The 14921-nt window shown below is 38.0% G+C and overlaps 1 protein-coding gene across 1 annotated transcript in view; it reads right to left on the bottom strand.

Moving 5' to 3' along the window:
* Positions 1 to 2870: 2870 nt before the first annotated feature.
* RPP30 (ribonuclease P/MRP subunit p30) overlaps positions 2871 to 14921 on the bottom strand; it is a 29031-nt gene continuing 16980 nt past the window's right edge. The window contains exons 7-11 of the mRNA XM_007118587.3: positions 8372 to 8488; positions 7786 to 7815; positions 7373 to 7410; positions 6906 to 6985; positions 2871 to 3419 (exon numbers count right to left, since the gene is read on the bottom strand). Of these exons, the coding sequence (XP_007118649.1) occupies positions 3310 to 3419; positions 6906 to 6985; positions 7373 to 7410; positions 7786 to 7815; positions 8372 to 8488 (375 nt within the window). The 3' untranslated portion in view covers positions 2871 to 3309. The remainder of the gene's footprint in view (positions 3420 to 6905; positions 6986 to 7372; positions 7411 to 7785; positions 7816 to 8371; positions 8489 to 14921) is intronic.

Raw genomic sequence — 14921 nt, 5'->3', positions numbered from 1 at the left:
GTGGCAAGTGGGGGCTACTCTTGGTTGCGGTGCGTGGGCTTATCACTGTGGTGGCTTCTCTTGCTGTGGAGCATGGGCTCTAGGCACGTGAGCTTCAGTAGTTGTGGCACGTGGGTTCCGTAGTTGTGGCTCACAGGCTCAGTAGTTGTGGCGCATGGGCTTAGTTGCTCTGCGGCATGTGGGATCTTCCCGGACCAGGGCTCGAACCCATGTCCCCTGCATTGGCAGGCAATCGGATTCTTAACCACTGCGCCACCGGGGAAGCCCCCTCTGCCCATTTTTAAATTGGGTTGTTTGGTTTTTGTTGCTGAGTTGTATGAGTTTTTTATATATTTTGGCTATTAACCCCTCATCAGGTATATGATTTTAAAATATCTTCCCATTCAGTAGGTAGTCTTTTTTTTTTAACCTGACAAAAACTTTTACATACACACACACACACACACATATATATATATTTCCAGATTCTTTCCCTTTATAGGTTATTACAAAATACTGATTATAGTTCCCTGTGCTATACATTAGGTCCTTGTTGGTTGTCTTTTCGTTTTGTTGATAGTTTCTTTTGCTGTGTAGCTTTTTAGTTTTGCATTTGTTTCCCTTGCCTGAGGAGATATATGCGGAAAGATAATGTTAATACCTATGTCATGCCTGATAGCCTGTTAGAATGGCTATTATCAAAAAGGCAAGAAATAAGAAATGTTATAGAGAGGATGTCGAGAAAAGGGAACCCTCATACACTACTGGTAGGAATGTTAATTGGTCCAGTCACTAAGGAAAACACTATGGAGATTCTTCAAAAAATTAAGAATAGAACTACCATATGATCCAGCTATTCCTCTTCTGGGAATTTATCCAAAGAATATGAAAGCACAAATTCATAAATATATACATACTCCTATGTTCACTACAGCATTATTTATATAGCCAAGATATGGAAAAAACCTAAATGTCCATCAACAAATGAATGGATAAAGATGTGGTGTGTATAGTATATACACACACACACACACACACATATACACACACACACATATATATAAAATGGAATACTACTCAGCCATAAAGTTAGAGGAAATCTTGCCATTTGTGACACCACTGATGGACCTTGAAGGTATTATGCTAAATGAGATAAGTCAGATAGAGAAAGACAAATACTATATGATTTCACTCTTATGTGGAAAAAAAATAAAGAAAAAGAACAAACTAAATTAAACAAAAACAAACACATAGATAAAGAGAACAGAGTAGTTGTTACCAGAGGGGAAGGAGGGAAGTGGGGGAAAGCAAAACAGGTAAGGAGTCAACTGTATGGTGATGGATGGAAACTTTTGCTGGCAAGCTGTAATGTACACGAGTTGAATTATAATGTATACACATAAAACAATGTTATAAACAATGTTACCTCAATTAAAAAAAAAAGAAGAAGAAAAAAGAGAACTTAAAAAGACTCTGGTAAAGCAATCCAAGTGCAGAATTTCCACTGGATCTCCTCTAAATCTAGTTGTCTTGCTCACACCTATTTTGACAGTTTTTTTTTTTTTTTTTTTTTTTTTTTTTTGGTGGTATGCGGGCCTCCCTCTGTTGTGGCCTCTTCCGTCGTGGAGCACAGGCTCCGGACGCGCAGGCTCAGCGGCCATGGCTCACGGGCCCAGCCCCTCCGCGGCATGTGGGATCCTCCCAGACCGGGGCGCGAACCCGGTTCCCCTGCATCGGCAGGCGGACGCGCAACCACTGCGCCACCAGGGAAGCCCCGACAGTTCTTTTTAATGACTCATCTTTTTCAAACTTTTCAAAAGCATTAATTTTCCAGGGAATTCTTTTTTTTCCCCTCCTGGTTCATCAGTTTTTATAATTTTAAATTAACTTATATTAATTTTACAATGCTAAATACAATGGCATAAACAGACTTGTGAATAAACACACACCTAACTTTTCGTGAAGCCAAGCGGGGTGAAGGCAGAAGCAAGTTGGCACTCAAGGAAGTGGCAGACTCTGGGTGTGAGGGCTCAGCAGCAGCGGCCATGAGTTTTATGGAGGGAGTGTAGTAGGCTAATCCATCATATTGCTTAAGAAGAAGTAAAAAATCCTTTATTTTTAGAACCATGATGCTTAATATATATACAATATATAAAGAGAAATGAACATATACATGTATGTGTGAAATATTCTTCTATTTGTATTTTGTCAAGGGTTTTTATTCTTGTTTATTTTTTTAAAATCAGGAGTGGACTTTAAATTTTATCAAATGTCTTACTGGCATCTATTAAGATGATTCTGATTTTTCTCATTTGACCTATTAATATGATAAAGTGTAGTACATTGAAAAGAACTGAAAAATCCTTACATTTCTAGAATAAATCTCACCTGGTTATGGTATACTCTGTTTTACCAATATCTTATTTAAGGATCTAAATTCATAAGTGAGTTTGGTGTAAAGCTTTCTCTTTTTAAAATTGTCTTTTCTCTAACTCTCAGAACAGTGTTCTTATCTTCATTTAATTGATTTTCTTAATATCAATATAGCATAAATGCAGATATTTACAAAAAAGGCTACTTCTACTTAATATAATGATCCTGCTATTAAAACAATTATTTCCAAAGTTGATAGAGTCCAGTGCTTTGAGATTTTTACTATAGCAATTAGAAAAATCAATATTAGGTTTTCAGGGGCTTCCAACTCAAAGGAATCCTATTTCAAGGACATCACGGAGGTAAGAAGCAGCAAACGAAGAGGCCAAGTGTGATTTTACATGCACTTTGTCTTTCCTTCCACAAATTTTATAGCAATTCCTTTTAGAAAGGACTTGGACTTGATGACTATAATGAAAGAGAGGCTTAAAGCAAAAGTAGATCAACTAAAAGCCAACCCCTTAACATAAATTTTAAGTCCTCATAATAACCACTTTTTGAGTAGTAAAATTAAAAAATAATAAGCCATATATATCAAGTAAAGCTGAAAAGCAGGAACTTTTAAATGAGCAAGAAACATTTTTAAAGAGTCTCTTGAAATATTGAAACATCTTATTCAACTATACCTTCCATTTATCACTTAACGGAAAGGATATATGAACTAGTCTTTGCTTTTCTCTTAAAATATCTAAATTCATTACGGGGGCAGCCTTTTTTTTTTTTTAAATGCTTTACTAGGTTTTGTTATTTTAATGGCTTAAATATAAGACTGCTTTTATAGACTACCGGTATCTAGCTCCAAGTGAAAATAGTGAATCATACGGAGGTTCCGTTTCTGTTGCAGCTGATGGATTCTCAAAAGGCAGAAGGGAGTGGTGACAGAGATGAGGACTCGTTTCAGCTCTCACACTTGGCTTTCTTGCAGGCTGGAAGAGAATCATCATCTACTTCTGATGTCCGAGGTTTCTTCACCGTGGAAATAATTCCAAAAGCAGTTTTTCTAGTTTCTATAAGACAAAGAGGGAAACCAAAGTGCCTGAAATTAAGCCATGATTTCAAAAGAGGTGGTTTTAACAAGCATCCCCATGTTACTGTGACTTACAGCATAAGTAAATGATGAAACCATAATAAAATGCTATGAGTGTTGATGCCATTTACAGTTCTCACCTTTCCCCACCACCAGCTTCTACAAATATCTGTATATTTTTAACATCTAGTTCATTCCAAAGGGACTACCCAAGGGTAAAACCATAGGGCAGGTTATCTCTAATGGTCTGTCCGAGGCATCTTATGTAGCCAGAACCCAAGTTTCAGAGCTTGGTGCAGCACATGCTTAAAGTGTGGTAGAAAGACAAATGAATCAAGACGGCAACTACAACAGTCTGCTTCCCTGGTTGTGTGTGTGCTCACTTCATTTTATAGCACAGACCATTCATTATCTGTGTCCCCCACTAGATCATGATTATACCTCTGAAGAATCAATTGTATGGCGAACATCCAACAATGCCCGGTTATTTAACAGGTGTTTAAGAAATACTTGTTGAGTGAACAAGGAATAACGCACATGGTTATTGATCTCTTATATATTGGTGACAATAAACAAAGAAGAGTGGGAATTATTAAATGTTTAGGTCAGGTTGCTAGCAGAGTTCAACTTAAATGTAGCTAACTTCTGCTAAAAATGTACTAAGGGGCCAGGCTCTGTGTCATCTACAGAGGATCTTAGGATGCCTAACACAGTGCTTCTTCCTACCACACACTGAGACAGCACATCAGGAGCAAATATAATAGGAATGGAGGCACCACAAGAAGTAACTCTGCCTGGATGAATCAGGAAGGTATCATGAAAGAAGTGATGCTAAGAATAGGGAAGAAGGAAAAGGAAAGGACAGGAAAGTGTTCCTTTGCGAAGGCATAGAGAGAGAGGTAAGAAGAATCTGATATGGCTGGTATAAAGGAGGAGCATGAAAAAATTAGGGGGAAACGAGGCTGGTACTTGTGAAGGGCGACAGTGCCGTGAAAAGAGATTTAAACTTAATCCTTAGGAAACAGGGAAGGACTGGGGAGGAGAGAAAGAGAGACCCTTTGGATACAAAAGAGATAAAAATCACAAGGACTTGATAAACATAAATTTAGTTAAGAATTATTTCTTATTTCATGTACAAAAGTGAATTCTAAAAGTTAAACATTACCTTCTCATTTATCAGGATTAATTTACCAACTCTACTAAATCTTTCTTTGCCAGTTATTTAAAAGCATTTTAATTTATAAAAGGGACAAAACTGCTCTCGAGGTCATTAAAATACCAACATAATCAGAGCACCTCACAATAAACAGAAATTGCCCATGATTTCCAAAAAATGTTACATTTAGAGATGTTTATTTTATCACTATGATTATGAGTAAAACTCTAAAAATCAGTAGAACGAATAAAAAATACAAAAATTAAATTGTGAAACATCAATACTTTGTAACAAAACAAAATGCATTAGTTTCAAAATTATTTTAGTTCCATCTCAGAAATATTTATTTTTACATCACATGAACATTTACTTCTTAATCTAAGAAAACGGATTATAAACCGCTGAAAAACAAGACTTTTATAATTATCAGATAAAGTAACTCTTTTAGATCTTGAACCTCTTTCCTCTGTCCCCTGCCCACAACCTCCTTAGAATTGCTATTCATTGCTTTCTAGAATCCCACAGGACCCATCTAACTGTGATGCCTTGTAGCAAGCCTTCCAATGTAGAAGCCCAGCTACTGTGTGTCCCAAGTCTTCTGTTTTCCAGGTATCCATTCCTGCACTGCTTTCAACAATTGCTCTCATGATAACGTTTTCACACCCTCCAAGAATTAACCATCTTCTGGTAGTGCTTCAGTGCAGTGCTGTCCTTCTTAAATGTGGCACTCAGGATGAGACAGATGCCAGCCAGGACTTATCAATGCAGAGGATAATGATGACACTTTGAATCTTCCTGCCTCAGAATCTTATATTTCTTCTAATGTAACCTTAGGCTGAATTTGCAATCCTAGTAAATTGAATTTTGAAACTGCTGTCTCAAATTGATCCCAATGTCAACTAAAGTCATAACATCCTGTAGATGTGTTGTTAATTCTGCAGGGACAGCAGGCATAAACTAGGACAGTCCTGGGCACAACTAGAATGAATGGGAATGCTGAAGTCCACAAGGCTTCTTTTAGTTTAGCTTCTGTAAAAGCCTAGCTTTATATATAACTTATTTTGAATAGCTGAGTTTTTTGAAGCACAGATCTTCATATTTTTCCCTACTAAATTTTAAAAATTAATTTCCCTTCCTTGTCTCAGTCTGTTTTAGACCACTAATTGTTATCCAAAATCTTGACGATTCCTTATGTTCATTTAAAATAGACAAAAATAATAGCAGAACTACCAGTGTGAACCAACTGTTCCCTAATTTCAAGAAAATCTTGATAAAGTTTTAATTAATTTGGTCATTCCCAGAGCTTATGCGATGGGTCTAGGCTATATAATACAACAATCTCAAACTAAAAATGTTGAAAACAAAAGCAAAATCATCTAATTCATGGTAAGTTAATACAGTAACCAGTTCTACGAAGTGGAAATCAGATCACTAAAATCCAGACATAATACACAAGCCCTCAATATCCTAACTATTCATATGCTAAATCACCCAGTTTATATGTAGCAACCAATTCTGAAGTTTAACATTCATCTGGGTGATATCAAGTCAATTGCTTCTTGACTACTACCACTAGTGCTAAAAATTACCAAGAGAATGAAGATAAAACAGCAGATGAAAAGTGTACATTTTTTTCTTTTAAAAAGCCTTATTTTTATTCTCCCAAGTCCTAGCATATCAAACACTTCTAGTTCAATTTTTATCATCTGATGAATAAGAAATTCAGTGCCTTCAAGTAGTGAAATTAAGGTGAGGAGGAGGATATATATAAATGAAATGTGAGTAAAAGATGTGTAGTCTGTGCATAATTGAACAGGTAAACCAAAAATGAGAAAATAATCACAAGTTGTAATAAATGTGAAAAGTTATGATTTGAGTTTGTTAGCGGGATTTTTTTAAATGTATTTGGTGCTTTTGTGTTCCTCATAACTGGCTTAACGTATATTTTTCACAGTTCAGTTCTCTAAAACCGTGATTTTCAGCAGGGAAAGCATGTCCCTATGGAGGAAAAAGGGAGATTAGAAGCCTATCAAAATGCAGGCGGGGGACACACGTGCAGAACTGGAAAGAATGCATTCAATACTCATTTCTGGAAGGCCAACTATATTCATTCCACAAACTACAGAAAATAAAGCCTGAAGTAAAGGGCGAGAAAGCACTGATGGGCATGGCTAAACAGGTTCAGAAAAGATGACCCTAATGGAACTCTGAGGGGCAGGATAATGAAAGTAGATATGGCTCAACTGTTTCACAGAAATGACTGGCTCTTAATATGACCACTCAGTGTTTTTCTTGGAAGGACTTGCTCACCTCCGTGCAGAAGCACCGCTCGGCAGCTGGTAGACACTGCAGCCTTGGCGTCACTTTCCGACAGCCCAAACAGCAACCCTCTGGGGGGTCGTTAAAGATTTCAACCCAGCGTCAGCTGAGGACAGGAGACTAACAGAAACATAACTGACAATGCCAGTTCACCAGAGAGAGGCACTGAGAGAGACACTTTAATTCTATAGTTCTCAGTCCAAATGGAACAGGCATTTGAGAAAAGACTCATTTAACTCTAAGCTTTTATAGAGTCCTTCTTTCCCCCTTTTTCTATTTCACCCTTAATCCAGAAAACAAAAGGATGAAGTTTTCACAACCTGATGTATATTTGGTTTTGAAGCTATTAATTGATAAATTTATAGCAAAAGGTTAAAAAATCTTGTTAAAGTATAACATACCAAATTCCAAATTTCCTAAAAGAAAATTTCAATGACCTATTACTCAGAAAAGGATACAAGTTTGCCACATCGTATGGGCCTCTTATTTCTAAAGGCTAAAATAATATGAACAAAAAATAGATATGAAAGAAGTTATTCATAACATTTCAGTGACTTCATCTGCAGTAAATAGGATGCTTAAGTACCTAAAAGCAAAGAAGTCAACTGCATAAATTTAAGTCCTTATAATTTTGACGGGTTACTTACATTTTTGAAAATATAAAAGATCCTTGAAAAGCATTTTGCAACAATTTAAAGGAAAAACTATTTATATAAACAAAATTTGAAGCCCCCAAGGAATGGAGATAAATTTTACCCTTCAGCAGTTACAATGAGCAAATACAATTAAAAACGAAAACATGCAATAAACCTTTATTACATGACTAATTTAACTTGAAAAGGGAAAATAAAGTACTTAATGCCAGACTTACCCTTTCAGCAGCACTAGATATAATTACATTCTACGAAATAGAAAGTAATCAATATTAATCTTAGATAAATGTCAAAAAAATTGAAATCTTATAATACAAATAACCAGTAATCAAGTTTTAACATAAATACCAACTTCTTCTAAAGTTAAGGTAAATAAAGTGAAAGGATGAAAGACCTCATGTCATGTCAAACTAAAGGCAGCCTAAAATAAGAAACAGAACGAGAAGCCTTCCCAACAGATCTTAGAAAAGATGCATTAGTTTAGAAAACTAGTTGAAAAGGTCATATAACCTTAATTCAACTCGATGACAACTGTACCTAGATGATTCTTTCACAGTAGGTAAATGGCCAATTCTTTACTGAAAGATAAAGACTTCCAACACAACTTTTCCCCCCTCATATTATTCTTCCCTAGGATATTTTTCTTTCTCTTAAAACTTGCAGAGCTCATTGAAATGGGAGAATTTGTTGCTGTGCCTTGAGAACTTTCTGCTTTAAGGAAATGGGGTCAGCTTGATAACCCCAGTATATTAATAATAATAAACTGCTAGGTTTGAAAAATATCCTAAAATTATGGAACCATACCTTTCCTTTGCAGACCTGCATCAAATTGAGGGCATTGGAAATTGTGTACCTTCTCATTGTGGAGTCTTTGATAGCCGGGCTATAGACAAGTTCAAAGCCCACACCTCGGTCAATTGCCTTCACAGGAAATAAAGAAAATAAACTGTCAAAGCTAAACACACACTGTCTTACTTTATTTTCACTGACCTTCCCCCTCACCTCCCTCCTCACACCCCTCCCCCGCACTGCCCACCTCCTGCATGTCCAGGTACAGCCTTGAATAAAGGCAGATTTGTGCCCGAATGGCACCATCTATGGGAGAAGAAAACAGATCTGTGGCTCTGTCTCAACAGAGTTTATCTTAGCTGTGGGGAAGCTGACTTTATATAAACAGGAATCACCAAGAGGCTGAAGAGAGCAACGTCCCAGTGGGGTGGCAGAAGGGCTACTACTCCATGAACTATCAAAAGGAAACCGGAGATGTGTTCCCTACATGCAGGATAAACTGTTTGCAAACATAGTAAACCAAGTAATTTGACCCAAGAATGAAGAGACAAAGAAATGAGCTGAAAAATGTCCAAAGAATAGGAGTTGAACGCCTCTCGGGTAAGTCATTTAATATGCATATGTTGAAGGAAGAAACTAACGGCCACAGTTGAGTGCCATGTGCTAGGCACTGTGCTAAGAGTCTTATGTATTTATTTAACCCCTACAATACCTTTAGAAGGCACTGCGGCAGAGACAGCTAACTGCCCGGCTATCTCTTCTCTTCTCCCCTTTTTCTTTACTAACAGAGCCCCTGATCTTAAATGGGGCTCATGGATGCCCAGCAAAAAAGATGAAAGCAACCTGGGCACTTGACAATTCTGCCCGGCTTACCATACTAGCTTGGCCTTTTAAATGAGGAAAAGAAAATTCTTTCTTATTTAAGATGTTCTTAATAGGTAGGCATCCACAGGTAAGAAAACAGCCTGGAAGAAGTGGCAATGGGATCTACTACACTATGCAGCTTCCCTGATGAGTGATTCAAATCTTCATCCATTCACAACAGATAGGTTATTTTTTATTTTTATTTTTTCGGTACGCGGGCCTCTCACTGTTGTGGCCTCTCCCGTGGCGGAGCACAGGCTCCAGACGCGCAGGCTCAGCGGCCATGGCTCACAGGCCTAGCCGCTCCGCGGCATGTGGGGTCTTCCCAGACCGGGGCACGAACCCGTGCCCCCTGCATCGGCAGGCGGACTCTCAACCACTGCGCCACCAGGGAAGCCCAACAGATAGGTTTTTCAGCCAGCTGTGCGTGGGAATGGGTGAGCAGAAGCTGACATGGTCCCTCTCTTGTGAGAGCTTCCAGTTTAGTGGGGGAGACCATCAAATAATTACACAAAAATACAAAACTTCCACTGTGCTAAGTGCCATCAAGAAGTCTGGGAGTGGGTGAGAAAGGACTTAATCAACTGACTAGCAGAGAGAGGAGCGTTTGCAGAGGGAGGGGGCAGTATGTGAAGAGGCTCTAGGGTTGGAGGAAGCATGTAGCATGTAGAGAAGGTCAAAGGCTGGAGAGGAGAGAATGAGGAGAGCCCTGTGGTGGGAGCGGGGGCTGAAGAGGATGCGAAGTGCCAAACGGAGACAGAATTAATCTTAATAGCCACACAAAGCATCTAAGGATTTTAGCGTGGAGGTGATAATCAGAGTCAGGATGGCAAAGTCACTTGGTTGCAGTGGTCTTTCAAAGGAGCAAAGGGGGAAAAGCAGGCAAAGACCAGGCAGTATGGTCCAAGTCTCTGCCTGGCAAACGATTTTCTATTTATTACCCAGAGGATGAGTTGGGACTAGTCCAGCTGTGACTGCTGGAGGTCTACTCCTGAGTGTTACAAGGACTGGAAAAACCTGTCTTCTTCAGATCTGGCAGTCCACCTTGATTTAATTCACATGTGACTGGCAGATTCCTTCCACTTGCCCTTCCTGAACACAGACTTCATTTCTTCCGCCCCACCCCCCAATCTTCCCTTTCCTTAACTTTTCTGCCTGCCTTGAGGTGCCCAGATTTTATTTTAGATTTCCCTATATATCTGATATTAGTTTAATTAGCATTCACATGCTATTTTCCACACTGCAACCTCCCCCTCTCCCCTTTTCAGACAACTTTTTCCTGCCTCCAATTCTTTAGCTTGTGTTAATTATATCTGGGAATGATGTCTGTTATGATACTCTTTGTGCCATAAATATATACCTCATTCTCCCTGCCTAACTTGTACACTTGAGAGCTGGTATCATGATACTTCTTTGTAACACCGAACTGTCTTTTATACAAAAAGCATCTAATATATTTATATTCTGAGTGAATAAATAGTAGCTTATGGAAAAGAGGTCATGTGATAATGCTGTTCACTATGGATTATCCATCACAAAAGAAACCAGGGTTAACTTGGCAAACTGAAATTCACAGATAAACCAAAACATGTCCTTTAACCGTAGTCTCAACTATCCCCCTGGTTATTTCTCTTACCAAAACTACTAATTAGCCAAAGAGGTTTACTTACAGGTATTTCTTTTCCTCATCCCTCTAGTTGCTGAACTAAAACACAAGTCGGTAGGATGGAGAAGAGGGGACATAAAAGATGTGGATGACACACAGAACTAGGTGACCAGGTCCCAAAGGATTCTGGAAAATTTGCCGCCCTCCCCCTTGGGAACCAGATCAAAATACAAACTCCTTTTTGGGGGGGTGGAGAGGGTTAGATGGACATAATTATCCACTTAATTATTTTTTAAGAAAAAAGTTCTGATTCTGATCTTAGTACATTAATCAAATTCACTTTCAAGCTGAAAACTCTGAGAGAAACTGAAGATAATGTGCTACTGAAGGTTGTGAACATTTCTTTCATAACACCTTATTTAAAATTTTTAGATAGATGAAATACAGACTCATTACCCGAGCTCCTGCTTCTAAGACCATTTTAATGTAAATTGCCTTAAGCTCATCAACTGATTGTTCATAACAGCCTTTTCATAAAGAATGCCAGTGCCTGCCTGATTGGCTTTTGTTTGCATCTCTGACCAAAGGTTCTGGAATAGGCAGATGATTTCTTTACTGATGAGAAATAACAGTCATAACGATGCTACAATCCAAGAACAGGTGTGTGATATTTGAAAAGAGATGGTGGTGGTAAAATTCCAAGAACTAAGCAAAGCTCAAGAGAAAGAAGAGAGAAAGGAAATAGGGGGTTGATTACTGGGACAATATACAGATTCCCTGTTAATTTCATAAAAATTAGTTCTTTATTGAATTTGAAAGGATGATACTGTTGGTGTCATTCCTGGTATCATTCTTTGAGATAAGTAACTTGTTCACATGATTCACAAATCAAGTAACATAAGAAAGCAATAAAAAGTCTTCACTGTATCTCTGCTCCCACTTGCCCCACCCACACCTCCCATAATCACTTTCACTAGCTTCTTGTGTCTTTTTCCAGAGTTTCTTCATACAGATACAAGCAAATATGAATATATACTATTATTTTTCCTCTTTCTTACCCCAAAGGTAGCCTACTACATTCTGGTTCTGACTTGAAGGGCTTTCCACGTCAGCTCCTAACTTCAGCATTGCTTTACAGCTGCAGAGTACTCCACTGCAGAGGTATGGCATTTACCCAAGCCTCTACTGATAGATTTTGGGTCGTTCCAGTCTATCTGTAGAATAAACACTAATTTTTTAGTGTTTTGGGGGATTGCTGGATATTATATGTTCAATTGTTTCCCCCCATAAAAGGTTATGTTGGGGGTCCTAATCCTCAGTACCTTAGGATGTAACCTTAATTGGAAATAGCGTCATTGTAGATGTAATTAGTTAAGATGAGGTCACACTGGGATAGGGCGGACCCCTAATCCAGTAGGACTGGTGTCCTTATAAGATGATGGCCATGTGAAGACAGACAGGGAGAAAGAACATGTTGTAAAGACAGAGGTAGAGATCGGAGTTATGCAGTTGCAAGCCAAGGACCACCAAAGATTGCCAGCAAACCATCAAAAGCTAGGAAGAGACAAAGAAGGATTCCCCTAAGGTTTCAGAGGGGCCATAACCCCAATAATGTCCTGATTTCAGACTCCCAGTCTCCAGAACTGTGAGCCAATACATTTCTGTTAGTTTAAGCCACCCCATTTGTGGTACTTTGTTATGGTAGCCCCAGGAAACTAATACACTAGGTCAGAGGGTAAAGCATTTATAATTTTGATAGTTGTTGCCAAATTACCCACCATCCCATAAGGACTGTTCCAATTACACTGCTACAGTCAAAGTATGAGAATGCCTGCTTTCCCACAGCCTCACAAAAGTGTATCATCAAACTTCTGGGTTTGTGCCAATCAGATAGGTGATTTTAATGTGAATTTCTCTTAGCATGATGAATTTAAGCATCTTTTCATTTGTTAAAAGGCCATTTGTATTTCCTTTCCTGTGAAATGTCTTTTCCATATTCTTAATCCATTTTTTTGGATTGATCATCTCGCTCTCTTTTTTTTTTAACCTTATCAACTTCTAGGAGCTCTTTATATATTACAGAGATTAGTCACCTGTCTATGATATAAGTGAAACTATTTCTACCAGCCTGTCATTAGTCCTTTTAACTTTGTTTCTGATGGTTTTTTTTTTTGGCCACACAGACATTTTTTTGATACTGACAGGTTTGCTGGCACTGCTCCAAGTACTGGATCAATAAAGTACTTAACATAGTTAAGTTCACAATATGTGTGATGAAAAATAAAGTTTATAGAGCACTCACACCCAGCTCAAGGATATATGGCAAGATTCCTGGAACAACCTCACTGCTTCAGATACTATTTACTGGATTTCTCTCAGTGGGGACTAACTGGACCATGAAGACAGAAATGGATTAGGGTTAAAGGAAACGCTGAGGGGAAAACATTGGAAAGAGAGCATAAAACATACAATCACTGGAAATGGTTTAATAAACTTGAAGTTACTGTTGAATGGCACTAACACTGTAAAAAAAAAAAATCAAAGGGAAGGTGAAGATACGTGCTACTTAAAAAAATTCTTCTCAAAACCTGAATTCATAAAGATCACGTTTTAAAATATGAAATTATTCTGTGCTTAACAAAGAGCTCTGCTGTAAAGTAATTTTAAATAGCATTTCCCAGTGGGAAATGACAGCAGATTTAGAATCAAAGCTTAAGTACAAATCCCAAGGTAACCTTTGATAGAGACATGTACCAGTTGTGAGCCACAAGCTACCTGAGTCTCAATTCCATCACCTGCATCACGGAGGTAATTCACATCTACCTCACCCTAAAGCTGCCGGGCTAAAGCAGGTGTGAAAGTGCTTAAGCCTTAAAATGCTAAATAATTAGAAGCCATTTAGCTATCCAAGAAGAGGAGTTGAATTCAACTTTTTTGAAACCCAACTATTACATGATAAAATGATTCTCATACAACTTACTTAAGACTCCAGAGGAGGTTTGTAGGAGATTTTAGAGGGAATTAACATAATTGAAATTATGGTGCCCTTAGCATGTGGTGAAAATAACAGAAGGATTGAGAGCTGAAAGTTATACATAACTTTGTTATGCTTTGTGCTTTGGTATGTTTTAGCCCCTGGGCCCTCCTTTATAATCCCAACCTTCTTTTTTTTTTATAACTTTGTTGAGGGATATTGAGAAATAGAATGCATATATTTAAAGTCTACAACATGATGATCTGATATACATATACTCTACATTGTAGAACGATTACTGAGATCAAGATAATTAACACATCCACCACCTGACATAGTTAACCATTTTTTTTGTTTTTTTGTTTTTGTGTGCGTGTGTGTGTGTGTGTGGTGATTGTGGTGAGAGTGCCTAGGATACTCTCTCAACTACTTTTGAGTTACAATACTGGACTATTAGCTACAGTCACCCATGCTGTACATTAGAGCCTCAGAACTTGTTCTTTTTTTAAGTGAAAATCTATACCCTGTGACCTAAAATCCCAACCTTCTGAGCTGATAATTCTCACATGGCTTATGGCCTCTAGGTTAAAGGCTAATGAATTAAATATCTAATGCTCCTATTTTTCACCACCCTATCCAAATTAAGATCTGTGCTCAATACAGTGATCCTTATAAAGCCAACCTATCCACTTTTCATGGCCAAAGACAAGTTCATTCCCAGGGCCAAGAGAGCACACAAGGACCAAGACTTAAGACTAAACTGTTCCCCACATTCACTACATCTTCTATACTTTCATGGTGAACATACTTCCATACTTTAATCATACAGCTCCATATCCAGAATAGATATTATTAGGTACAAATAATATACACATACCTATACAGCTACTATTATTTACCCTGAACAATAAGGTGGCAACTTTTATTGTATGCTTCTAGCTTTTAATTTAATTTTAATTAATTTAACTTTTAATTCCAGTTTCTCTTAAATAAAAAAGAGGTGAATGAATTAATAGGGACTCTTCTGCTTCCTGACCAATTCACACCGCAGCCTACTTCTACACTAGACGAGGGCTAAAAATAATCCTGCACAGCCTTCCCTCTACTCCATCATCTAGTTT

The sequence above is a fragment of the Physeter macrocephalus genome, chromosome 20, assembly GCF_002837175.3.
Source record: "Physeter macrocephalus isolate SW-GA chromosome 20, ASM283717v5, whole genome shotgun sequence".
NCBI classification, from domain to species: domain Eukaryota; kingdom Metazoa; phylum Chordata; class Mammalia; order Artiodactyla; family Physeteridae; genus Physeter; species Physeter macrocephalus.
Note: the sequence above shows the minus strand (reverse complement) of the source record. Positions and strands in the feature narration are given on the sequence as shown.